General features: G+C 45.9%; 1 protein-coding gene across 1 annotated transcript; it reads left to right on the plus strand.

Annotated features, from left to right (window-relative positions):
* The first annotated feature begins 576 nt into the window (after positions 1-576).
* Tcim (transcriptional and immune response regulator) lies at positions 577-1,890 on the plus strand. The gene has a single exon (XM_041673807.1). The coding sequence runs from the start codon at positions 611-613 to the stop codon at positions 929-931; it is 321 nt and encodes a 106-aa protein (XP_041529741.1). The 5' UTR covers positions 577-610; the 3' UTR covers positions 932-1,890.
* The last annotated feature ends 22,959 nt before the right edge of the window (positions 1,891-24,849 follow it).

The raw sequence follows: 24,849 nt of genomic DNA on the forward strand, positions 1-24,849 counted from the left end.
CAGTTTCCTGGGGGAGAATTGTACACAGTTTGAGACACATGGTTTCTGACTGAGCCCTGTTAGTGTTCTGTCGGAAAAACCTTGGCTCTAGAACCAGAAGTCCTCCAAAGTATTTTCCCTGACTTTCCCAGCCTAGCTCAACAAGTAACCCTTCCCCTGACAGGGCCGCCCCAAAGGCAGGCAGCCCTAGGCTGCCAAGGTTTGGCGAGCAGTTTTAAACTTCTGGACTAATTGAAACTCCCTTGAGCTTGGCAGGGCTCCTTTGCTTCAGTTGTTGGTGGAGATTTAGAGCCTCTGTACTCTTTTTTGTCTCTTCTGGCCTCAGCTTCTGGAAGGCAGAGTCAGTTTGTAGGATGCGCTGTTGTCTGGGATGTGGAGGGGGAAGCCCTTAGCCGGCTCTCCAGCTTTGAAAGGCGTTCCTACATCCGGAGCCAGATATTTGGCAACTCAACTGTTAACTTTCTGCGGTTTTTCCTCCCTGGGATCAACGTGACGTCACCAGTGTAATTTGAGTCCGGAGCTTTGTTCACACTTTAAATAGCAGTCCAGGGACGATTTTACACAGACTCCCTGGAAGCGCTCAAGCTGAGCTGGGGGAAGACCCACTTCGATGAAAGCAAAGAGAAGCCACCAAGCCACCAGCATGTCCTCGTCTCTCCGAGTAAGCCCGTCCATCCACGGCTACCACTTTGACACGGCCTCTCGCAAGAAAGCTGTGGGCAACATCTTTGAAAACATAGACCAGCAGTCCCTGCAGAGGCTCTTCAGGAACTCTGGAGACAAGAAGGCAGAGGAGCGGGCCAAGATCATTCTTGCCATCGATCAAGACTTGGAGGAGAAAACACGAGCTCTCATGGCCCTTAAGAAGAGGACCAAAGACAAGCTTCTCCAATTCCTCAGACTGCGGAAATATTCCATCAAGGTGCACTGAGCATAGCAGGATGGGTCAGGAGCTTATCCGCCAATGGACCTTTTAAGACAGACCCAGCCAGCGAGCCTGCCAGCCCAGGCAAGAGCAGCGTCCTGCGCGCGCATATGCTTGAGCGCTTCTTCCATCAGGACCCCGAGGATGGAAGGGGACAGAGCACACCAGCTACAAAGACTCCAACTCCTTGCAGCCCTGAGCTGTCAGACTGAGGGCAAAGTGCCTTCAGCAGGCATTGAGAACTCTCCCGGCCAGAAAGAACTGGCTTTGCTCTGGTAGGAGAGGATGGAAGCACGGAACAGAACGTGACAGACAGACCGGGACTGGCAGAGTGCACCCAGGGTCACCGGCAAGGCCCTAAGACTGAACTAAAACCGAATTTGGTTTTTGGTGGTGTTGTTTGGTTTGCTATTTTGTTTTCTTTTTCTTTTCTTTTTTTAAAAATGTGTCAAAGCAGATAGGGAGAGGGAGGAAGGAGGAGGAATAACAAACCTGAATGGTTTACTGAGTTTTTAAAATCTGAATGTTTAAAATGTGGCTAAACCTCAATGCTGTTTATTAGCCAAGATTTTTAGAGATCAGTAATTGATTGCTTACATTTGTTACAATGCCTAAGAAAGTGTATGGACCGGTGTTAAAGTCAGGGGACTGGGTACTTTGCCCAGCCCAGGAAAACCCACACCACTGTCTACATGTTTCTAGATGATTTGTATACAATTCAACCAGGTTTGCACAAAGTTGAAATAATGGGGCTATCCATAAATCTGAAGTACTGTGAACAATTTTTTAATGTTTTTTACTCTCTGACTAATGCTAACATCTAATCTAATTAAATGTCCTAAAGATACTGCAGCCATCACTAGAAAGTGAGCATGGGAGACTTCAGAAGATGACGTGTGGCCTTTATAATTTATTACACATTGTAAGTGATACGCAGCCCTAATAAATTATTATATATAAACGTAGCTTCTGTTGGTCTGTGCTGATTGGTCCCACAGGAAAAAAATCTAGATTGGTAAGTTTGGATCATTCTAAACTTTAATAGGGGGCTGAGTCTAAAGCTGTAGGGGCTTTCAGAGCAGTCTTGTGGAGACGGCCAAACTTTCCCCAAACAACTTATTGCACCAAGAATTTCTTTGCCCCAGTTCTAAATGTTGTGGCAGGGATATAGTTATCTACAGAGTAATTTTCCAACATTGCTTTTATATATCCATTATATATTTCCATGTTTGTGGAATCTCTCCTCTGTCATCATAGCTGATATCCGTGGGTACCGACTTATTTCTTCCTGATCAGTTTGATTTGAAGTTAGAGTAAATAAGGATAAAGTTTCTGTGGGTTAGTATAACTTTACCATCTCTTTCATTATTTCTGCATTATTTATAATAAAGCATTTCTAAGGAAGCATACACAAATGCCCACTGTGCTTTCTTAACAGAAAAGCAAAAACAATCCCCAGAAATTGTTTCAGCGAAAACCTACCAAAAATTTGACTACAGTATTTCAAAACACATGACCTATCTGAAATTTTCAGGAGGGTTGAAAGCCAGAATTTTAAATACAAAACTTATAAAAGGAAAGAAAGGTGGTAAAATGCTATATTCAGCTATTAGTTATGAAGCTACTGAAGGTCATTATAAATCATCCTTATGGGACCCTTAGGGTTGTAGACAGTGTTTGATCATTTGGCCAGCATGTGCAAAACCCTGAAATTCATTCCCAGGAAATAAGGAAAAGGTGAAGGGAAGAAGGGAAAGTTATTCTAGCATTGTGTGTGTGTGTGTGTGTGTGTGTGTGTGTGTGTGTATGCGTGTGCAATGCCCTTGACCATTTTTTTCTGGGAATATTATTCACAATCATCATCATCATTATCAGATTTTCAAAGACAACCATGACATCAAAAAAATTTAGGACCCACAGAGGCAGGGCTTCACAGGGAGCAGTCAGCTAGCCAGAATATGATTATGAAAGTGGAGGCTGTGGACAAGCCCTCTGCTCCATCCTCCTGTCTCTCAACCTGATGCACACCGAGCTAACTAACTGCTGTCTGCGTGTGCTCGGAGTAAGTTTCCCGTTTCTTATGGGAAGCCTCACGGAGGACTTTAAAGCTGCACTTTATTCAAAGACAAAGCTGGGCATGGCTGTCTGGGCTTGAAATCCTACCACTCAGGAGGATCATGAGTTTGAGGCCAGTAACAGTCACTTTGTGAAATGATGTCTTCGAAACCCATCAGCCCACCCATTCCTCCATGCATCCCAATAAAGGAGGTACATCTCAGATGCTGAGCTTAGAGCCTGGGTTTAACCCACCCCAGGCCCTCAGAACTCTGTCTTCTGCTGCTGTTGTTTTTCAGAAGAGTGTGGTGAGGGCTTGACTTTTTTACACAGGAACATTAAGTTGTATTAACTTATTTTTGGCAACATCTTGCTGTTATTTTCTGATTTCAACACCAATGCACAAGGAAGAAAAACAGAAACTCCTCCAGCAGGTTGTCCCAAGCACTCGTCTCTCCTTTGGGGAGAACACAGAGTAGGAGCGGTGTGACTGTGCAGGAACATTTTAGGTACATGAAGAACATTGTATAATGTCAGATGAAAGTAGGCATTATCAGAAAAGGGAGACTGTGGGACCAGAGAGATGGCACAGTAGGTCAGAGCACACACTGTTCCTGCAGAGGACTGGTTTTGGTTCCAGATACAACACATGTGACTCAAGATTACCAGTAACTCCTGATCTGATACCTCTCTCCTCAGTGGGCACCTACACTAATGTGTACAAATTCACACACACACACACACGCACACACACACGCAAGCAATCCAAATTAAATCTTAAAAAAATGTAAAGGACAATTAGTTCAGTCCTGAGTTCTATTTCTGACATGGGGAGAATCAAATCAATTGTAAGATCTTGTAATAAAAGAAATAAAGCATAAAGGGCTCAGTAGTTCATATATTAGCTCATTTGGATCATAGCAATAACTAACTTTTACCAAGACCTAGTATCAGTGGCCAGATAATTCTCTAACTATTTTTGTTATGTAAGTGGTGAGAGCAAGCATGTCTACATTTATGTCTCCCTGTACACACAAGGCTGTAAGCTTCAAGAGTTGAGGAAATTTGCCAGTGACATATAACTCCAGGAAGAATGGCCTCCATGCCCAGACAGTGGCTTTGACCATGTCACCAGGACGGACAAAGTTCCCTCTTCCTCTGTAGTTAGCGATCAGTCACTTTGTTTTCAGCTGTATCTGTCTGTCTGTCCACCACAGGGACATGTCATAGTTAACCATTTTGGTAGTGTCATACAGCTAAGGCAGTATTGTGTTCGCAGCTTAAAGCCAAGGCCACTCTTCGTTTCTCTTCCAAGCAACTAAGGGCTTAGGTCTGGTTTTCTCCTTAGGCATGTCAGAAAGCATAGGCTCACTGGTTTATTGATCCAGCTTCCTACCTTCTCACAGTAAAAGGAAGCCCAGTAGCAGATGGGATTTACTGAGAAAGGTCTAAGTTATGTGTGTAGCTATGCATTCTTCTACTGTCATGGGGAGCTCTGAATGTAACTGATATTTCCCTGAGAAGCTGGATTTGCTAACTTTAAAGAGAGGCCCACTGTCTGTGGTTTCTGTGCCCTTGCAGACACATCGGACACCTTCGTGCTTGTACACAAGTTCCCAGCATGAGCTCGGTTTTAGGTGACCCTTCATGTATGGGGAATTGAGCGGTAGGGGCTGACTTTGTAGCTTATCTGCTCTCATAGGCTTCACCTAGAGGTGTGAACCAAGGCCAGAAAAGACACTGCTTCCTGTTAGAGTGTTGACAAGGGCTTTGAAACAAACAGGAATGAGTCATTGGAACAGCAGAAACTGTAATTGTGGCTGTAAATGCATGGGTGTGTGTGTCTGAGTGCATGTTTGCTTATGTGTGTAAGAACATGCCTTCTGTGTGTGTCTAAGCATGTCTTTCGTATGTGCCTGTATTGGTGGTCTGTATTTATGTGTGGACCTGCACATACCTGCATATCTGTGAGTGTATGCGTGGAATGTTATGTGTGCATCTATGTGCATCTGTGTGTCTGCAAGTGAATGCGTGTGATGATGTCTCTGAATGTATATCATATGTGTGGTGACTGTGTGTCTTATGGCTGTATAAGTGATATATCTGTGTGACTGAATGAGCAGACTTGTGTCTGGTGTGTGTGTGTATGTGTGTTTGTGTGTGTGCATGAGAGGGGAGAGAAAGAGAGAGAGAGAGAGAGAGAGAGAGAGAGAGAAGAGAGGAGAGAAAAACACACAGACTGACAGGTAGACAGAAAGGAACAAAGTATGTTTGTCTGTGTGGATCTATGAAGTGTGTACTTATGAGCATGTATGTGCCTGTATGGATATGTGTCTGTATCTGAGTGCACATATATGTGTGACTACATTTGTTTATATGTGTGGCTGTATATCTGTGATATCTGTATGTTTTGGTCTGTGAGCCAGTATGCCTGTGTATGTCTCCTTGACTGCATATGTTCGTGCGTGGGTAGGATGTCTATGTGTGCATTTGTCTACACTGCTGTGTGATCCTGTCTGTGTGTGTGGGTAGGATGTCTATGTGTGCATGTGTTTACACTGCTGTGTGATCCTGTCTGTGTGTGTGGGTAGGATGTCTATGTGTGCATGTGTCTACACTGCTGTGTGATCCTGTCTGTGTGTGTAGGTAGGATGTCTATGTGTGCATGTGTCTACACTGCTGTGTGATCCTGTCTGTGTGCGTGGGTAGGATGTCTATGTGTGCACCTGTGTGTACTGCTGTGTGATCCTGTCTGTGTGCGTGGGTAGGATGTCTATGTGTGCACCTGTCTGTACTGCTGTGTGATCCTGTCTGTGTGCGTGGGTAGGATGTCTATGTGTGCACCTGTCTGTACTGCTGTGTGATCCTGTCTGTGTGTGTGGGTAGGATGTCTATGTGTGCATGTGCCTACACTGCTGTGTGATCCTGTCTGTGTGTGTGGGTAGGATGTCTATGTGTGCATGTGTCTGTACTGCTGTGTGATCCTGTCTGTGTGTGTGGGTAGGTTGTCTATGTGTGCACGTGTCTGTACTGTGCAGGGTAGATTAGCACATAGTCCTAACCTGACAGATGCTTCAAGATTTGATGGAGGAGTAGCAGACAAGAAGGAAATTTTTTTGCCAGCCCACAGACATATTGACCATGAAGGCAAGAAGGCCAGAAAGAGTGGTTCATGCTTGAATCTCCATTGATTGCGACTAGGGGGACTAAGCAATAAAGAGTGACAATCAAAAGAGACTAGGCCTTTAAGGACAAGTTAGGATCGATCTGTCCTGAAAGCAAGGGGAAGCACTGGGGAATTTACGTATGCTAGTAACACTTGCTAGCTGGTGGTGCATATCTGGCCTTGAAAAAATCATGTATTAAACAGCAGCAGAACTCACGGTCAGCTTGCAAAGATTCCTCTAGAAGCCAGTGGCCTCTTCCCTGTGGGGCAGAGGGAAAAGGCATGCGACTTAGTGACAGCAAGCCACTACATGGAAGCTATTGGTGACCCAGAAGACCCTGAGCAGAAAAGGCTACGAGGTGAGATGGGGAAACGGCCATCTTACAGACTTCCCAGCCTAAACTTTCAGATTTGTGACTGTCTAGATGATGTGTTGAGTCTGACTCTTTTGCTAGTAAAAACAGCTACCTGGCTCTTCCCACACGGGCAAGCCTTCAGAAGTTTCCAGGCACTTGGTGTGTCTCCCACAATTCTATTAAAATACCCTGCTTCGGTGTGAACACACGTTTGGTAGATACAGTTTAGAAACCTACAAGCAAAATTACCTTACAGAATTTTGGCAGTAAACTCGTGTCCCTTAAGGTTTTGAGGAGCTTAGAGAAAGCAGGTTTTTCCTGTAGCAACGTGTTCTCTACACGCTACACCAAACACTGCAGACACACCTCCTGGGGCCCAGAGGAGCTCCTTACCCCACCCCCACACTCTAGGCCTTGTTTCCTCTCTTGAGGACAGTCCCAGTGTGCAAATACCACCATATTGAGGTGGGACTTCCAGGGAGGAAGGATTTCTAATTCTATGGACAAATTCCTTTCTTGCTTTTGTCTGCGACTAGAAGACATCTGCCCCATTTTCGTCCTCATAGTCTTCCCCAAGGGCAATGATAAACTGGACCTGCCTAGCCTCCCACAATCAGCTGGTGTTTCACCAAAAGAAAGAATTTCTCTCTCTCTCTCTCTCTCTCTCTCTCTCTCTCTCTCTCTCTCGCTCAAATACAACAAAAACCCAGTGAGAAGCTTTGATTGTTAGCAACAGTCACCAGAGGCACAAGGCCAGGGAAGTGGCCTTGTGCGGGTCCCCTGTGCTTACAGACTCTGTCTGTTCTGGGTGGTTGGCACTTCCGCCCAGACTCTCTGGTAATGTTTTGCCCGCTTTGACTTCTACTCAAGGGCAGAGTCACTGAGGCCATCTCTACTGTGGGCAGAGCTGTAACCATCTGTGGGCTTTTCTAATTCCAAACCCTCCAATCATACAGCCCACGACTCGGTATTCACAAAGCTCCATCAGAGTGTCAGAACCCTTCCTTAAGTTACACTGCACCCTCCAGTCCTTTATAATATAAGACTAAGAGGGAGGGTCCATCCCACTGCACTGTAGCTTTTCTTAGCTTAGTGATCCTGTCCTTCATTAAAAATGTATGGCTGGGAAGATAGTTGATGGTAGTACTGCCTTGATTATAATGATTGCAGTAGTGTAGGTGACCCTTTCACTTTGCTGATGTATTTTCTTTGGATTTAATCCAACATTTGGCATACATGTATGTTAACCAGGAGGTGTGGTTCTTGTCACTTCCTTTCTCATCCTCCTGAAGTGTGTCTGTCCTTAGAGACTATTTATGCCTAGCTCTTACCCCTTGAGAGGTTTGGGAGAACTCTGTGGTTCTGGGGGAGCCCTTCCTACTGACGCTAGGGAAATCCCAGGCCCGGGCACTTTTTGCAAGCCTGTTCTTAGCAGAACCCTATGGGGAGCCCTTGCCAATCCAGGTTGGATTTAATGAACCAGAGTTTGGGGGGCTGGATCCTGCTGCCTCCACTCAGAAATTGCTCCTTGGGTGGTATTTCGGCTCAGTGAGATTGAGAACCACTGACCTAGATTAAAGTGACACGCTGTGCTTACCGTAAAGACACGGCTCATTTCTATCCATCCAATCATCCCCAGCTGCATTGCGGGCCTCAATACAGTTTGCAAACCATTAACCCAAGGTGTGATTTGTCCCTTATCATGAAATGTCTCATTCTCATCATATCTAATCCAAACAATACCATTACTTTGACTCTCTGTTCTAGGAATCAACCTGGTTGTGCCATTCCTTACTGTTGACATTATTAGTGAAACTCCACAGAGTATATCGTCTTACCAATCCCTGTGCTTTGCTTTTCTGTTATTTTTGTTTGCCTTTTTGAGACAGGGTTTCTCTGTGCAGCCCTGGCTGTCCTGAAAGTCACTCTGTAGACGAGGCTGGCCTCGAACCCAGAGATCTGCCTGGCTCTGCCTCCTAAATGTTGGGACTAAAGAACTGTGCCACCACCGCCCAGCCTCACTGTGTTTTTCAAAGAAGGGATCGTCTTTACCCCTCTTCACATATTCCCCACTTGACTGCTATTCTAAAAGATTCCTCCTTAGTCCAGACAACTTAGTCTGTTCAGAAGAATGATTAATGCTCATCACTAGCAGTCATTTATGTGGGTTAGAGCACCAGCAGCAGTTACGGGAGCACTCTCCTTCTGGAGGTCCTCATCCACAGACACGCTACAGGGAGCATGGCAGACAGCCTGGAGGAACAGGGGACGCCTGAAATCAGCAGCAGCAAAACAAACAGCCATGACAGTACGCCAAAGAGCAATCTGCTTTCTGATTCCCCTCTCCTTGACCCTGTCTGGTGACAGCTGGAAACTTCCTGTCCATACCGTATGATGGACAGCAGAAAGACAGACCAAGTAGGATGATTTGAAGATTTGGGTTCTAGTCCTGTTGCAGCCTTTTATTAGGTGCATGGAATTTTGAGGAAGTTAGGTATGCTTTATTAATCCCACTTAATTATCAAAAACGTTAGTAGTGACAATAGAATATTTTAGTTTGTTAGGACCACCACTCTTACGGATTGAACCTGGAAGTTTCCTGACTTAACGTCTTGAATAAGCATTCTTAAAGAGCGTCAGTGTTTTGAAAGTCTGTGGAACTTCCGGAGGTAGAACATACCTGATATGTTATAGAAGTCCTGTATTAGTCATGGGCACTTGGAAACAGACCCTGGCTCAGATAAGCTCTCTGCTTCCCAGTCTACCACAGTGCGAATGGCAATCACCATAGGTTGTTTTATATCCAACACAGCAGCTGCACCTGAATCTACTGTTGTTTCAGCCAGAGACTGTGCAACCGCAGATACTCGCTTGTGTCTCTGGTCAAGGCAGGACGCTTACATCCCACCAGACGAGGCTCCTGCTGCTGCCACCGAGTGCAGTTTTTAACTGAATCTCTATCATTCTATTTAGCAGTAAGGCTCAGGAGTCAGAGGCGGGGTGAAAACCTGCTAGCTCAGAGAGGCTGAGGAGCAACTAGCTGCCTTTTCCTCTTCCCTGACATCTCTGAAAAACACCGTCAGAACCAAAAGAGACTACCACACTCAAAGTCCCTCCCTGCTATTTCTTCCAGTCTCTCATCAGTTTCCTGGACTCCCCCTGCCTCTGTGATTACTTTCTGCCAACTGGTTGTTGGCTCTACCTCCTGACTCAAGGTTGATTTTATTTAACGCAAATGCCAACTTGGGGTTCACAGTGTTATCACGTAGCCCATAACAGCCATATTGGCCCTTGGCCGTGAACCTCACCATGCATTCCCTGCCTTGATGACTGTGTAGTCTAAAACCATGAGTCAAAGTAAATCCTCCCTCCTTAAGTGGCCCTGTCAGGGACTGGGCCATAGTGACACCAAGCATAACTAATACAGCCATTGACTGATTAGCTTCACGGGGAGTTTTACTTCTTCTTTGGAGGCTGTGCATGAGGTCAGGGCTGCTGTCGCCTGTGGCTCCTTCCCATGTGGACAGCAGGCTCTCAAGCCTTTCACACACCCATCCTCTCTCAAGCCTTTCACACGCCCATCCTCCTGTGTGTGTCTAATGTCTTCAGCTTAAGTGCCCTTCTCATAAAGATCAGTCAGTCATACTGGACGGGAGCTCAGTCCAATCATAGAATTTCCTCTTTCAGAGTCTAGCAATACAGTTATACTTGGAGATCTTTCAACTGATGGATCGTCACCGCCGTTCGACTCATAACACTTTGTGCTTGTCTCTCTTGATTGCCGTAAGTCTGACATAGCAACCCATGCGGCAGTTAAGCCCCTGGTTAAGTGCCCGGAAGGGTGTGTGAGCGCTGCTCTTGGTTAAACATTACAAACGCCTCGAGCACAGAGCTTTACGTGGTACAAGACGCTTCACAAGTATTTGTTCAGTTTTTAACGCGAACAGATATCACTTTAACACAGGTATTTGTCTGAGGTCTCAACACTACTCTGTGAAAGTACTTGGGCATCTCCCGATCACAGCAACCTCTCAAAAGAGGGCTCTGTTCTCTGTGCCCCATCAGCCAGAGCCACGGCTCATGCTGAAAGAGCTGTGTGGATGACAGCATTTTTGCCAAGGCATTTTGCCACCGCTAAGCACTTTGCCTTCTTTCGTGTAAGCACGGTAGCTTGAATTCCTTCAGGGGAAGCAAACACATTCTCTGATCCTTTGGGAACCAGCTTCGCTGACACTCCAGTCTGTTGTTTTTGATAAAGCCTCTGTATGTCTTGGTACAGATCTAAGACAGCTGAACACTGTGTCCTGGCCTTTTCCAGTTTGAGCCCTATCACAACCAGAGATTGCCACAGCCTGAGCGTTTCGTTCGGGTGCGCATGACAGTGGGAGGGTAGTTCTTCAACAGGGAAAAGGCTGTGCTGACCACAAAAGTAACTTTATATATCTTACCTTAGAGGGAAAGAATTTCAGAATCAATGGAATGCTTTAGGCAGCTGCACAATCTGCTCTTGAGAAGTGTGGGAACTGGGGAAGGAATTCTTGCTTGTGTTTCACCAACCAAACTTTATTGGGTGTAGATTTCAATTACCAACTACAAAGATCATATTGTGTTACCCTAAATAGTCATTTAATAAGATGAATTGGTTAAACTGTATCAGTTAAGTAAGTGCAGGATGTTACATAGGCAAAATGACAATTGGAGTATCTGACTTTTGTCTTGAATTTTTTTCAGTCACAATGAATAGCCAAGAGTGAATGGCTTTTTCTTCCACATTTGAACACCAAGCCTAATATGTAAATCTGTTTCGTTCCTGAAAGATATCAATGGGTCTACATGCAACTGAATGGATTTCAAGCCTACATTTCTTTCGACTCCTTTACAGCTGTTTCTTGTTATTTTAAGCAGATGTAAAAGGACTGAGTTGTAATTTTAAATTTTAAAAGCTTGCTGCTGCTCTCAGAGGTGTCTGTGAAAACACGGGACTAACGAGACATGATGGTTGCTCAGGATTGGCTGGCTGCATTACTGCTCAGACCTCTGCAGGTAAGCTAAGAAAGAGCAGAAACTCAACATCCTGGGGACCGCAGCCGAGAGACTCAGGAAGACAGTCATTCTAAGGAAATGCGCCATCTGCAATATAAAGAGTGACTCCTGACTTACTAATTGATGGGCGAAGTTGGACCCCTAAATAACAGGACAAAACACAAGGGAAGGCTAAAGGAGATGGAGAGCCCTGAGGACATTCACCTCACCTTGGCAAGCTTTGACGGACTTTCCACAGCAGAGCTCACCTCCTGACCTCGGAGACACATGTGTACCACGTGTGAGAGATTACTCCACCACTCAGTGACTTGAGGTGAACACTACTGTGCTTAGCACGTAGCTCTGTGTGGGGCCGTGTTCATCCTTTGACCTGAGCCCATGTCACTGTCTTCTGCCAGGTTCTCCGGTGCCTCTGGTCAGCTGGTGGCTGGATGACATGTGGTGACCTCACTCAGATGACTGGTGACTGGCAGGCCCTTGGCCATGGTGTCCTGATTTCGACCAGTTTGGGCCCCAGATTAGCACTGGGTGCTCAGCCCTAGCTCTGCTGTCTATACATTTCTCAACTCCTTCCTGTTTGTCTGCCTCATCCCTGTGTCCTCTGCTTACCGCCCACCTTCTCCGTGAGCTCATCTGAGTAACCGCACTTCAGCGCTGAGAATCAACCCCCATGACTAATGAATGCAGCTCTTCAAACTCTGCCACTCTCTCTGAAATGTTGCCTCGCTTGCCTCTGTCCCTAGCTTGGTCTTCCATACTGTGTGAATGTGCTCAGGCAGTGTTCAGAGAGCATCCGTCGCTGTTTCTCTGTGACCCCCTTGGTGGGACAGGAAGAACCAAGTCTTCATGCCCAGTCTCACGTCTGCGACAGTGCCAAAGCAGTCAGCAAAAATCAGCAGAATCCTGCCCAACTGTAATGTCTCCTCCATAGGAGAAGGGCAGGTGACGTCACCGGACCTCTGAACTGGTTCACTAAATAACCTCCCTCTGGAAAGGTTTTAACATTAACTGCCTGTTCTGTTCCCGGGGACAGTGGACACGCTGTGATGCCAGAGTGGGGGAGACAGACTGACTCAAGGCAAAGAATTAATGGAAGCATATGGCTCCTGCAAGCAGGAAACGCTTTGATAGGCCTTTCCTCTTTTTGTTACCCAGAGAGCCTTGACAATAGACTCCACCTTGAGCAGCTGCTCCGGCCCCTGTGATGATCACAGCACATTTTCCGCATCAGACCTGCAGTCTGCACCAGGGAGTGCTCAGGAAGGCGCGGTCACAATGTTGGGGTCTGCCCTTGAGCCCCCACACTGGACAGTGGGTGGAGGCTGCGCCCTGAAGACATCCAAGGATCCTTTTGGCACACAGTTCAGGAAGTCCATCTGCTGCTGCTGTTCCTCTGACCTTTAGTTAGAATGCTCCCTAAACTGGAAAGAAACTATCAGACATAAGCTAAAGCCAAACTAGCTTGGGCTCTATGTTTAAACCAAGTCAAATCTGTAACTAGGTAAAGAAAGTATCCTGATATTTTATTTTATCTTTTGTTTTTAGTGCCTGGGTATACAGTATCAGGACTCTACGGGATGATTCATAATTTCATTTAATCTTTTCATCATTCCTGGCAGGCAAGTATTATCGTCTCCACTTTGCAGACAAGCAGACTGAGGCTCATTGAGCCCCACCAGCTTTCTCAATGCTTATCTGACTTCATCAGAAAGAAAAAGTCAAGTCAAGGACTCCATCTCAGTCCTACACAAAATCTCACCATTATCTTCAATGAATCAGAAACTCTGGTGTTTAACAGTTTTTATTCCCTGTTTCTGTATTGTCAAGAGACTCTTAGAAACTTTAGGAATAAAGAGGCCTGGCTCCAATGAGCCACCCCGTTATGTAACGTTGTATAAGTTACTTAACTTGGAGGCATCCAGCACCTTCTGTGACTTAAGGAACAAGGATTAAATGGAACTTCAGCCATCCTTGTTTCTGTATTACAACCCAGTCATAAATGTTGTATGGACTTTGTGGCCGTTAGGAGAGCCACCAACAAACTGTAACAGGAGTGACCCAGGAACTAAGTGTCACCAAAGGCAGAGAAAGTAGAATCCTTGCCCCCTCTGGTTAGGCATTGTCGTGGAACACAGCATGGCTGGTGTTTAGAAGCTTTGCTGTAGAATGGCCACATGACTCAGCAAGCCTACTCCTGGTTCTGCGCCCCGAGGACTGAGAGTGGCTGAGCAGTCACGGGTGCACACACGCTCTTATTATCCTTATACCCATTAGGCCAAAGCTGGGGGTGGTGCACACATCAGTGGATGAATGGGTAACAAAGAGTTACACTTGGAAAGGAGATGTGATTCAGCCTTAGAATTCTGACGCACGCCAGCCCTGGGTGAGTCCAGAGGACATCACGCTGAGGGAAATAAGCACAAAAGGGCAAGTCCTGCCAGCTCTCAGAAGCCCAAGTGAAGTCTACAGGGATGAGGGGGTGGGAGGACAACTCAGTTTGGGATGGGCAGAGGGGAAATGGAGAGTTGGATGTCTCTGGAGTCTCTATGTGGAAGGAGAAGAGTTTGGGAGTTAGTCGTGGCTGACATGAACACGAATGTGTGCTGTCTCACTTAGTGCTACACCTAAATCACCTCAAATGGCAAACAGAACCACATTCTAAAGAACAAACAAAGATGCTTGTGGTTGCATACAGCTGTGACCCCAGCACTGGCAGGCTGAGTCAGTCTGATCTCTAGTCAAATCAGCCCAGACTCCACAGTGAGTTTAAGGTCAGCCTGGATTACATAGGAGAATCATAGCTTTAAAAATCTCAATAAAAACTCAAATAAACAAGCCGGGCGATGGTGGCGCACGCCTTTAATCCCAGCACTCGGGAGGCAGAGGTAGGCGGATCTCTGTGAGTTCGAGACCAGCCTGGTCTACAGAGCTAGTTCCAGGACAGGCTCCAAAGCCACAGAGAAACCCTGTCTCGAAAAACCAAAAAAAAAAAAAAAAAAAAACCTCAAATAAACAAACAAATAAATATTAAAAAATAAGTAAATAAACTTCATTTCAAATAAAACTGAAGTTAACAATTAAGGTTGGATCTTAGTACCCATGTTTAAGTATATGCTCCTTTCTTGAAGTGTTAGGGTCATCCAATTTTATAATTGCTTTTAGGGATTTTTAAGATCTTGTAGCCTCTATAGGCAGGAACTGTGAGCAAGCCACTCGCTGTACTCTACACCAGGGTGAATGGGATGTGTGGTCATGATTATGACACAAGATCAAGACAGATGTCAGTAAATAAGACAATTCTGTAACTGGAGAAGCATAGCAGACCCGAGACAATTAGATCAAGACAATGCCGCAGGATCCCAGGCAGTGGTGTTAGCATGACTGGCCAGGGGAAGCCACGAAGTGTGTGTGGTACGGTGATGTGAGCAGTGGCCCTGGGGAATTCCAGGCTGGAAAAAGGAACGGTTTGACGTGCGTGCGTGCGTGCGTGTGTGTGTGTGTGTGTGTGTGTGCGTGCGCATGTGTGTATGTGATGTGTGTTTAAAGACAGGCTCTCTCTATGCAGCTCTAGTAGGTCAGGAGCTCATTTCGTAGCTATGTAGATCAGGCTGGCCTCGAACTCATAAAGATCTGCCTGCCTCTGCCTCACATGTGCTGGGACTAAAGGAGTATGTCATTATGCCTGACTGAATTTGTGTTTTTAAAAGGCCATTCTGGCTTTCTTTCCACCAAAGGAAGCAATAGCGTGAGTCTTCCCGGTAGCTATGGGATTGAGTAGACTGGAGACCGTAGAAATGGAGGTGGAGCCCGGCGATGGTGGCACACGCCTTTAATCCCAGCACTTGGGAGGCAGAGGCAGGCGGATCTCTGTGAGTTCGAGACCAGCCTGGTCTACAGAGCTAGTTCCAGGACAGGCTCCAAAGCCACAGAGAAACCCTGTCTCGAAAAACCAAAAAAAAAAAAAAAAAAAAAAAAAAAGAAATGGAGGTGGACACAGTAGTTAGATTTTTCAGATCATTTTGGAGGCAGCATCAACAGACTTGGGAGAAGTGCTGGCAAGTCCGTAATTTTCACCAGCGCTACCACCGCCATCCTCGGGTCTCTAAGTATCCACTAATGTCCTGTTCCTCTTGTAGCCCACAGTGTGCAGCTCTTGTTTCTCAATGTGCCTTTCACCCTACAGCTAGCTCTTGCTTTCTAAGGCATCACTCTGCAAGACTTGATCGGGTAGCCCAGTGGTGGGGCCCTTGCCCATGACTTTGATCTGAAGGGTAGGCCAGGGGTCGGGCCCTTGCCCATGACTTTGATCTGAGGGGTAGGCCAGGGGTGGGGCCCTTGCCCATGACTTTGATCTGAGGGTTAGCCCAGGGGTGGGGCCCTTGCCCATGATTTTGATCTGAGGGGTAGCCCAGGGGTGGGGCCCTTGCCCATGATTTTGATCTGATGGGGTTAGCCCAGTGGTGGGGCCCTTGCTTATGACTTTGATCTGAGGGGTTAGCCCAGTGGTGGGGCCCTTGCCCATGACTTTGATCTGATGGGGTTAGCCCAGTGGTGGGGCCCTTGCCCATGACTTTGATCTGATGGGGTTAGCCCAGTGGTGGGGCCCTTGCCTATGACTTCTATCTGATGGGGTTAGCCCAGGGGTGGGGCCCTTGCTTATGACTTTGATCTGAGGGGTTAGCCCAGTGGTGGGGTCCTTGCCCATGACTTTGATGCCAACTTATGTAACTTCTTCATACCTCAGAATTTTTATCTCAGTGACAATATCCCTGAAATAAAGATGAGGGGAAGAAAGGTTTATTTGGCACAATGTTTCAGAGATCTTCCTGACTTGGGGCCTGATCTATGGTTGAGCATCATGACAGCAGGATGGGGTAGAGGGCAATAGAGGAGACTCTTGACCTAATGAATACAGGAAGTCAAGAGAGGAAGGGGCTGAGGGTCATAGTTAACCTTTAAAGACATGTCCCCGGTGACCTATTTCCTCTAATTAAGTGCTCCCTCCTTAAGTTTCCACGACCTCTGAAATAGTGCCACCAGCTGGGGACAAGGTCATAGCTGGGCCCTTATGGGGTGAAGGGGTATGTCATGCTCAGACTGTAATAGTTTCCCTGCAGAATCAGGCTCACCTCCCCAGCCTGGCATCTAAGAGTCTTTGCAGGTGGAATCAGAATTTGGTTGGAATGCTGATGGGGCAAGACTTCACACTTGAAGCTGTCTAGCATGCAGCTGTAGCTGCTGAGTGAGCGAGTAACTGAAGAACCACGTCAAGCTGACAACATTGGCCTGTGAATAGCCAGGGAAGCCATCGCTCTCACTTCTAACAATTGCACAGCTGAACATAGGCAGTGCCATTGTTTCTTAAGGCCAAGATTTAGGAGATGCCAAGATGAACGGTCCTGCTTCCAATTGGAGGAGGGAGGAGAACGAGGGTAGACACCTCTACAAACCATTGTAATGTAAGACAGTAAGCACCACACAACGAAGTACTGCAATAATAATGCTAGCTGGAGAAAGTATTCCCGGCCTAGAAGCTGTGCATGTCCCGGCTTGATTGAAGAAAGCCTTTCTCATCCTTGGCTGTTTTCAGTCTGTTTGTCCCTTGTCCCAGCTGGCAGAAGTCTGGCTTCTGGAATGCTGGGTCTGGCTGCGGATCTTCCAGTAGGCTAAGGTCCCATCCTGGGTTGGGGCCCAATGCTGCTCAATCTTTACCATGCAGATTCTGAGCCTGGAGGATTCTGGGGAGGATTGCAGCATTCTCTGACATTCTGCTTTTCTAACAACTTCTTGGGGACGCTCTTGATGGGCCTGCCAAGCAGAGAGTAGTGGTAATTCTGCAACTCCCTGTGAACAATCCTGTCTGTGTTTGCCAAGGGTGAGACTCTGTGCTTTCCCCTTGAGTGAGCTAGCATCTATGGCATTGGGATCCCTGGCTGACCTGCAGCTCTCTAGCCTGCTACCGCTTCCTAGGAGCTAGGAAAGCAGTTGTGTTCCAAGTTCCAAGCTTCATCAGGCGCTCTGCCTCTGCCCTCCCTGGTGGGTGCTTCTTCCCAAGTCTCTTTCCTCAGGGAATCAAAGACTCCTTGAAGGAGAACCAGGGCTGACTCACCGAGATCCTCAGATGGTAGGCATCTGTTTGTCATAGGGCTGGGCTTTAATAAATATTTGCTCAGTTGGATTCGAATTAAAATACAATTGCATGTGGAAGAGATGTGTACATGCGCGTGCTTGCGTCTGTGTAAGTAAGTGTATCTCTATGTAATGGCTTGTTCAATGAATCAGCACAGGCAGTGTAAGTCACCTTTGAGTTATAACAAAATATAGACTGCAGTTATCAAGGTTATCAAGGCAAGGAAATAACCTACAATATGTATTTGATGAAGACTTTTCGTTTTTTGATTGCTGATACTAGGCCTTCAGACCCTAAATCGTGTCTTGTGCATAGTGAATGATCCAATAACTATCTTTCAAAGCTAGCAAAAGAAGATACTGAACCTCTATTCTCTGAATAATCGCAAATTTAGTCCCTGGAAAAGGAAGAGGCTAAATTGTGGTAAGAGCCATGTTTTTGCTAGGATAAAGAGAAAGCCAAACAAATGGTGTTTGGGTCATTTTCTGCCTTAAAGAGAAAGCCAGAGAACCCAGAATTCCCTCCCATATATTAAATTCACATTACACGTTCCTTTAATGAAGAACCTTTTCATCAGTAGCAACACAATGAAATCTAAGACAGTTTCTCTTGTGAGTTATCTTTTCTTTTTCTGAGCACACCGAATTGTTTTAGATCAACAAGGTTTTGTTTTGTGACTGTTACAGAGTCACCTACTTCACTGCCGACACGAAAGTCCTTTCCGTGTCTCTTTTCAATTTTGCTGATGAAAAGGATTTTTCAGCTCTACTCGGTACCAAAATAGCCCTGTTTTTGCTGACCATTATCGTCTTCATAGGGCAGGCGATGATAATGAATTCAGAACACAGGAAGTTTACCATTTGGCTGTACTAAAATAGAATTCCACTACACAGACACCTCTTTCACCGAGGAAAAAGATCTAGACTTTTTCATTTTCCTCACACTGTTGACATTAATATGCTGTATTCACACAACTAATAGTCCAGACATATTGCTTCATGAGACGTTTTTGTTTGCAGATTTTACAATAATTTAAAACGTCCCATTGCCTGCTAAGCATCCTAGCTGGGACTTAGCTGAAATCAATGCTAACAGATGGTTTCAATGCCCATGTTTTCCTGTAAAGGATTAAATGGCAAGTTGGTTATTTTTAGGTGGTAACTTGGTGGCTGTTAGGGAGTGGGAATGTGGCTATGTCCTGTAGTGACTGTACAGTTGTGCGTCATTTCATTTACACAGTTAGGAGCTGGGACTGTGGCTGTATTTACTCTGTAGCTGTGTGTCATTGCATTTGGACGGTAATCCTTGCAGGCTTATGTTGTCCTTCTATTTTACAGACCAGGGAAGGGCCAGGATTGGGGGGGACGGAGGCTTTGCTTGAGGTCCTACAGAGTTAACACTAAAGGTAAAACCTGATTCCTCGCTGATTCCACAGCCCATGTACTTCACTCTATAGCAAGCTGAAATGGTTGTATTGAAATTGTACGCAAGTATACTACACAAGCGTGTCTGTATTTCTGATTACAGAGTTCTGCTGTGTTCGTTTCTTCAATAAACATTTCCTGTATTTGATGTTCTCGTAGTTAAAAATAGACCAAACATTGTAAAATCAGGAGAAAGAGACAAATGCAGTTTGAAATTACCAGTGTCCCATTATTTCCAAAGTAAAAAAAAAAAAAATTCTAATTTCGTGTGATTTATACTAAACGTCTTCTCTAACAAAGAGGAGTAGCACTTTTTCACCAGCTGTTCTAAGCCAGTGTTTTAGAAAAGATGCTGATTTGGTTCCCGACACTTTGACTGTTCTGCCCTTTCCGGGGTGTCCTCTTGGTTCACTGGAAACCTCTGCCCCTGAGAGCGGAGCAGCTGCAGAGCTGGCACCGGGTGAACGGGGCTCTGGGCCTCTTGCCTGGCCCTGTCACTCTTGGCCCAGTAGGCCAGCCATCTGACTGCTCACCTTCTCTCCCCTTACTGGAATAATGAAACAGATACTGCCCATTTTAGAGGCTCAGCCTTCAGTCAGTGAGCCCAGTCAGTGAACTCCTTGCCTCATGGCTCCTCTTGTTGTCCCAGCCCTTTTGTTCTGATGTAAATTCGAAGATGTCAGGACAGAAAACAAACAAAGAAAACTCAGTGTTTGAGGCCTTCTGTCTTTATGACTTGCATTCCTTATGAATACATTTGGTTTACATTTTAGTTTTGCAATTTGTCGCCAAGAGAACGATTTAGAGTGTCTTGGACACACCTGTCTCTGTCAGTAGCAGACCACACCAAGCCGGAGTGCCCAGACTTTCCCTGAGAAAGGCCCTCAGGTGAAGACATTCCCTACCACACAGAACTCAGCCTGAACTCAGCTCCCCTACAGGGCTGTGGGAGCTAACAGGAAATGAGTGATTCCAGAACTAGTGCCTGGCTGCCTCTGCTCTGGCAGGAGAGGGCTTGCCCCACCAGCCTTCCCTGAAAGAGCTACTCAGTTATTCCACAGGCCCTGGACATTGCGAAATCAGGTTTATCCTTTGTCTTTGGCAATCTCCACCTGCGGAGTGGGCGGATCTAAAAGCTGCCTCCCTGTGAAATTCACTGAGCTTAGATGCCATGAGTCAGAGGCAATTAAAACCCTGCCTCTGCCTCTGTCTCTGCCTCTCTCTGTCTCTGCCTCTGTCTCTGTCTCTTTGTGCCTGTCCTCCTGTCTGCCAGGTTCCGGGGCAGGCTGCAAATACTAACTGACAGAATAGGGGTGAGCCCTGTGTTTGTACATATGGAAACAAAAGCTAGTTAGCAATACAAATACATCGTTGCAGAATATGATCACAGAATTGAAGGTGCCAGAGCTGCCTCATTTCAGTCGGCACTCATGAAGGAAAATCTGCAAGGTGAGCCAGTTGAGAGAAGGCTCAGAAAGGGCTGTGAAGAGAGAAAGAAAGTTCTGGGGGACAGGAGCTCTGGGAAGCTGGCGCCCAGACTTCAGCGCCTACATTTGTAGTGTGCCCTTACAGCAAGGCAAATGGATGCTTTAAACTCACTGTAGCTGCTGTGTGGAAAGCAGATGGGACAAGGGAAACTGGACGTGGAGAGAATAGGGGTCATGGGTGACACTAAGGATCAAGGAGGGGGCATGGAAGAATGGAAGAAGTGAGCTTTTGTGGATGGAGTGGCTACAAGCGCATATGGGAAACAAACAAGTCCTAGATCATCTGTGTCTTTAGGATGCTGCAGAGAGAGTCAGCAGGGCGCACACCCCAGCAGAGTGGCCTGGGGCGGAGCCTGTAGACTTAGAGATTGTGTGTGACCCTTAGGACTCCGTTTTATATCTGGGAGAATTCTCCTGTTTCTTCCCCATCCCACTGGCTTTCCTAGTCACTGCAGGCAATCTCACCCTGAAAAAGGAGACTTTCTAGGGTACCATGGCAACCTACCCTAGGCAGTCTGCATAGGTCAAGCAATAGGCCTTTGTAAAAGGTAGCCTGGCCTGGCTGACTAACAGGGATTCTCGGTGGCTCCTGAAAAAGATCGGGAGGGGGGGCTCTATTCTTCCTGAGGGACGCTGTGCCCTTTGAATGCGATTAGTTAGACAGGGATGTCTCTATTCTTTAAAGGTCTCCCAGTGACCAAATTTGGCCTATGAGAACCGAACTGAAGCATTTCGTATGAGTCATGTCTGTTTGCCTTGCCTGCCTGTCATTAGCTGTTACGGAAATGTTGCAGCCCAGTCCAAAGGTTCAGAATCCCTGAAGTTACCCTCAAACCCATCTACAGTTGCTGCAGCAAACAAGTTTGCTTACTTTGTTAATCTTCAGCCACTTCCTGCCCTGTTCAAAGCAGAATCTGAAGAACCCGACACTGCCTGGGGCCCCGCCTGGTCTTTTCTTCAGAGTGAAAAATGTCTGCCCTTGTGTTCTGCCCAGAGCATGGCAATGAATATTTAAAGGATTCCAGATCACTTCCTGGTTATCTGATTGGAGGATCAAAGTTGTTCTCTTGTTAACACAGAAGCCCCACACATGTGAAAGGAATGTCAGAGTTCTTCACATTGTCTCTTTGGGTTTCATCCCTGGAACAAAATCTTGGGCCAGATCTAAATAGCTTTGGGCAGCGCTCTTGGAAGGGGCTCTTTACGGAGACCTTCGCTGAATCTTGCTGCTTGATTTTCCTAGATCGTATCTGTAAACTTCTTTGATGGATGTCTGGTCTCTTCAGCCAGCTGTTTGAACCTGGTGCACCCAGTTTCACCATCTTGCAGCTCCAAGGCACAGCCACTGGAATGGATGAGTGATTTGTCTTTGTTGATTGCCTAGAAAGAAGGACGTGAATCGCCACCTGAGTTGTCCCTAAGACTATGCATAAGGGCATGGGTGATGGAGAGATATGATGAAAATGCATCACAGAAGTGTAAATGACATCCAGAAGAAATCTGGTATTTGCTGCAAATCAATACATGTTTAAAAATGAAAAAAGACTCTTCAAGGCTAACATGAAATTACCAAGAACAGATCTTCTGCAAAGTAAAGCACTAACAAACATCCATGTCCTTTCCTTTTCAGTGAGACGCATTGCTCTGTGGTCAATCTTTGATGTCAGGGAGGCATCCGGTCTGACTACAATCTAGATGAATTTGCCATTTTGTTGCACGCACAAAGGAACAATAATATAGATGGAGAAGAGCTGAATGTGGAACGGTACACCAGACCCATTTACTGTAGTGTACAGACCGAATCCTAGCTGTTTCCCGTCTTCTGTATCCATGCTAACTGCAGCATCACATTGGCAATCACAGACTCAGTTCACTGCTGTGAGTTCTCTCTCGTTGTAGGAGCCTGGTCCCCTATGAACCTCACCCTGTTATTTCTATTGACACTTAGTGATTGTGCATCAGCTCCCCGCCCCCCTCTCACATCCATTGGTTTTCACACCTCTCTGTGATACCCTCCGGGGTCACTTAGGGGAAGCAATCATCAATGTTGACATTGGTGATAGCTGTGGGAAAGGCCTGGTACATGACATACAGGATATGCTGTTACTTCACACCCAGGTTTGGGGTAAGGCGGGTGTGTTGAGTTCTGCCAGGCATGTGTTGGGACCATGTTCATGCTCTAGCCTGCATAAACACAACAAGAACCTGCCTTTGCCGTATTCTATTTAACAGCCTCTCGTCTGTGACGGTGATAATTTCCTCAGTTCTGTATTCTGATGTCTGAAGCAAAGAGGTATTTGTTGCCGCTTTTCAAAAAGCCAGACGATACCAAGCCACAGAGCCAGACAGAAACAGAGCTCTCTATACCTCATGTGCAGGCCCTCTCTTCTCCATCAGTGCGGGCAGTCGTGCAGACGGACCTCCAGGGCTAGTCCCATCATTTAGCCAACAGCTCAGACAGGATGTCAGCCCAAGTTTAGACTAGCGCTCTCTTCTAAGGAAGGAAAGACCGTGGAATGTGAAAAGGAAATTATGGTTATCCAGTAAGAAGACTAACTATGGGTTAGAAAATGAGTAACTGAAATCCCGAGAGAGACTTAAAACCAAGGCCAGGTTAGCAGAGACCTCAGCCTTGAGCCAGGGAGTTCACACAAGACTCGACAGACTGTCTTTCGACCCACTGTCATGTCAGTTTCTCTCATCTGTTTTTCAATGGCTTAGCATTAAGTCTAAAATCTACTGAGCAGTATTGTGTACCTCTGTGTAAATAGTGTCTTTCTCAGTGCTGGGTTTACCCCCTTGTGTAGTCAAGATAATTCCACTTTTATCAAGCACTGGCAGGAGACACAGATAAGTCACTCACTTGGCATAGGGCCTGGAATATAATGAGAGCTAATTCAGGTATCCTCCTCACCCCTTTCCATCCCCAGATTAAAGCACAGTTATTTGTCAAAGGTTAAGAAGTACCAGTGCATCCTAAATACTCAGCCACCAGTGATGAGTCACAAGAGGGATTAGCATCCAGAATTTTAGAGTTGAAACCTAAGAGTTAAAAGGAGAAAAGAGCAGAATTCGTCGGCTGACTCGAATCATTGTTTCCATCTCATTATTCTTATGAAATAAACTATGCCTGATTGCAGGCTGCTGAAAGTGAGAGAGGTAGACATTGGCTGAAGAGTTGGCTCAGAAGTTAAAAAAGCTATCTGCCCTCTTAAAGACCTGGGTTCATTTCCATCACCCACATCAGGTGGTTCACGGCTTCCTGTAACTCTAGCTCCAGGGAATCCCACGCCCTCTTCTGAACAAATGCAGGCACCTACACACACACATGGCATATACTCACACAGCAACACACACTCATAAAAAACAGTAAAGAGACTCTTTAATAAAATGACTAGAATAATAAAGATACCCCTTCTTTAAAGGGTACAATGCTACTATAAAATAAGGTTACCCTAAGGCCTCCTCTGAGCTGGTACTCTATTGCTTAGTATGCTCTTGGGACTTTATCCTAAAATCTGTATTAAAATATTAGACTTAAAAGAAATAAAAGTGTCATTAACATTGGTAAGCACAATCGCACAGTTCACTGATATAATGTATAAGATCTGTGGTGTGGTATATAAAGAATCCCACAGCCATCGTCACAACTGATTCAAGGGTGGTTTTCAGTCACTTGCCACATAATCTCCATGATGTTTCCTAGTTCCCTTCCCAGGGCCCATCCCTTGCCAATCACTGGTCTCTTCTCTGCTTCAGCAGATTCCCTCATTCCAACCTTCACCTGTGTCGAATCACGTGAACGTGTGGTCTTTTGTGTCTGGCTTCTTTCGCTTAGCATGACATTTTCAAGGCTCATGCTTGTTGAAACTCACCTTACTCTTTCCTTTTCACATTGCTGCCAAGTGTGGCTGTATGACCCTCCATCCATCTGGGCACCATTTCATAAAAGTTTGACGTATTTCCAATACTTAACATGATGAATAACTCTACCTAATGATAATAGAATCAGAATTTCAAACCTATAATGCACTCTTCGGTTCATGGGTCCTGGCCCCTCTCAAGATACAGATATGCTAACAAAGCATCAGGAAAGTTAGACGGAGAACCCGTGTCTCGCTGGTTTTCAGTAACAAAACTTTAACTGGAGCTCAGCTCTTTTGATTATTGTACGACTGCAGCTCCCATCTGCATCAATACTTTACAAGGGTTTGGAGACAAGGCTTTATGGTAACAATTATGTGCATTCAGTAATAGATAAGA

This window comes from Microtus oregoni, unplaced genomic scaffold, assembly GCF_018167655.1.
Source record: "Microtus oregoni isolate MIOR12 unplaced genomic scaffold, Mior012 000024F_ref0000369, whole genome shotgun sequence".
Lineage (NCBI taxonomy): Eukaryota > Metazoa > Chordata > Mammalia > Rodentia > Cricetidae > Microtus > Microtus oregoni.

Excerpts from the sequence above, each read along its gene's own strand:
- Tcim (XM_041673807.1), top strand. The coding sequence starts at position 611 with ATGAAAGCAAAGAGAAGCCACCAAGCCACCAGCATGTCCTCGTCTCTC.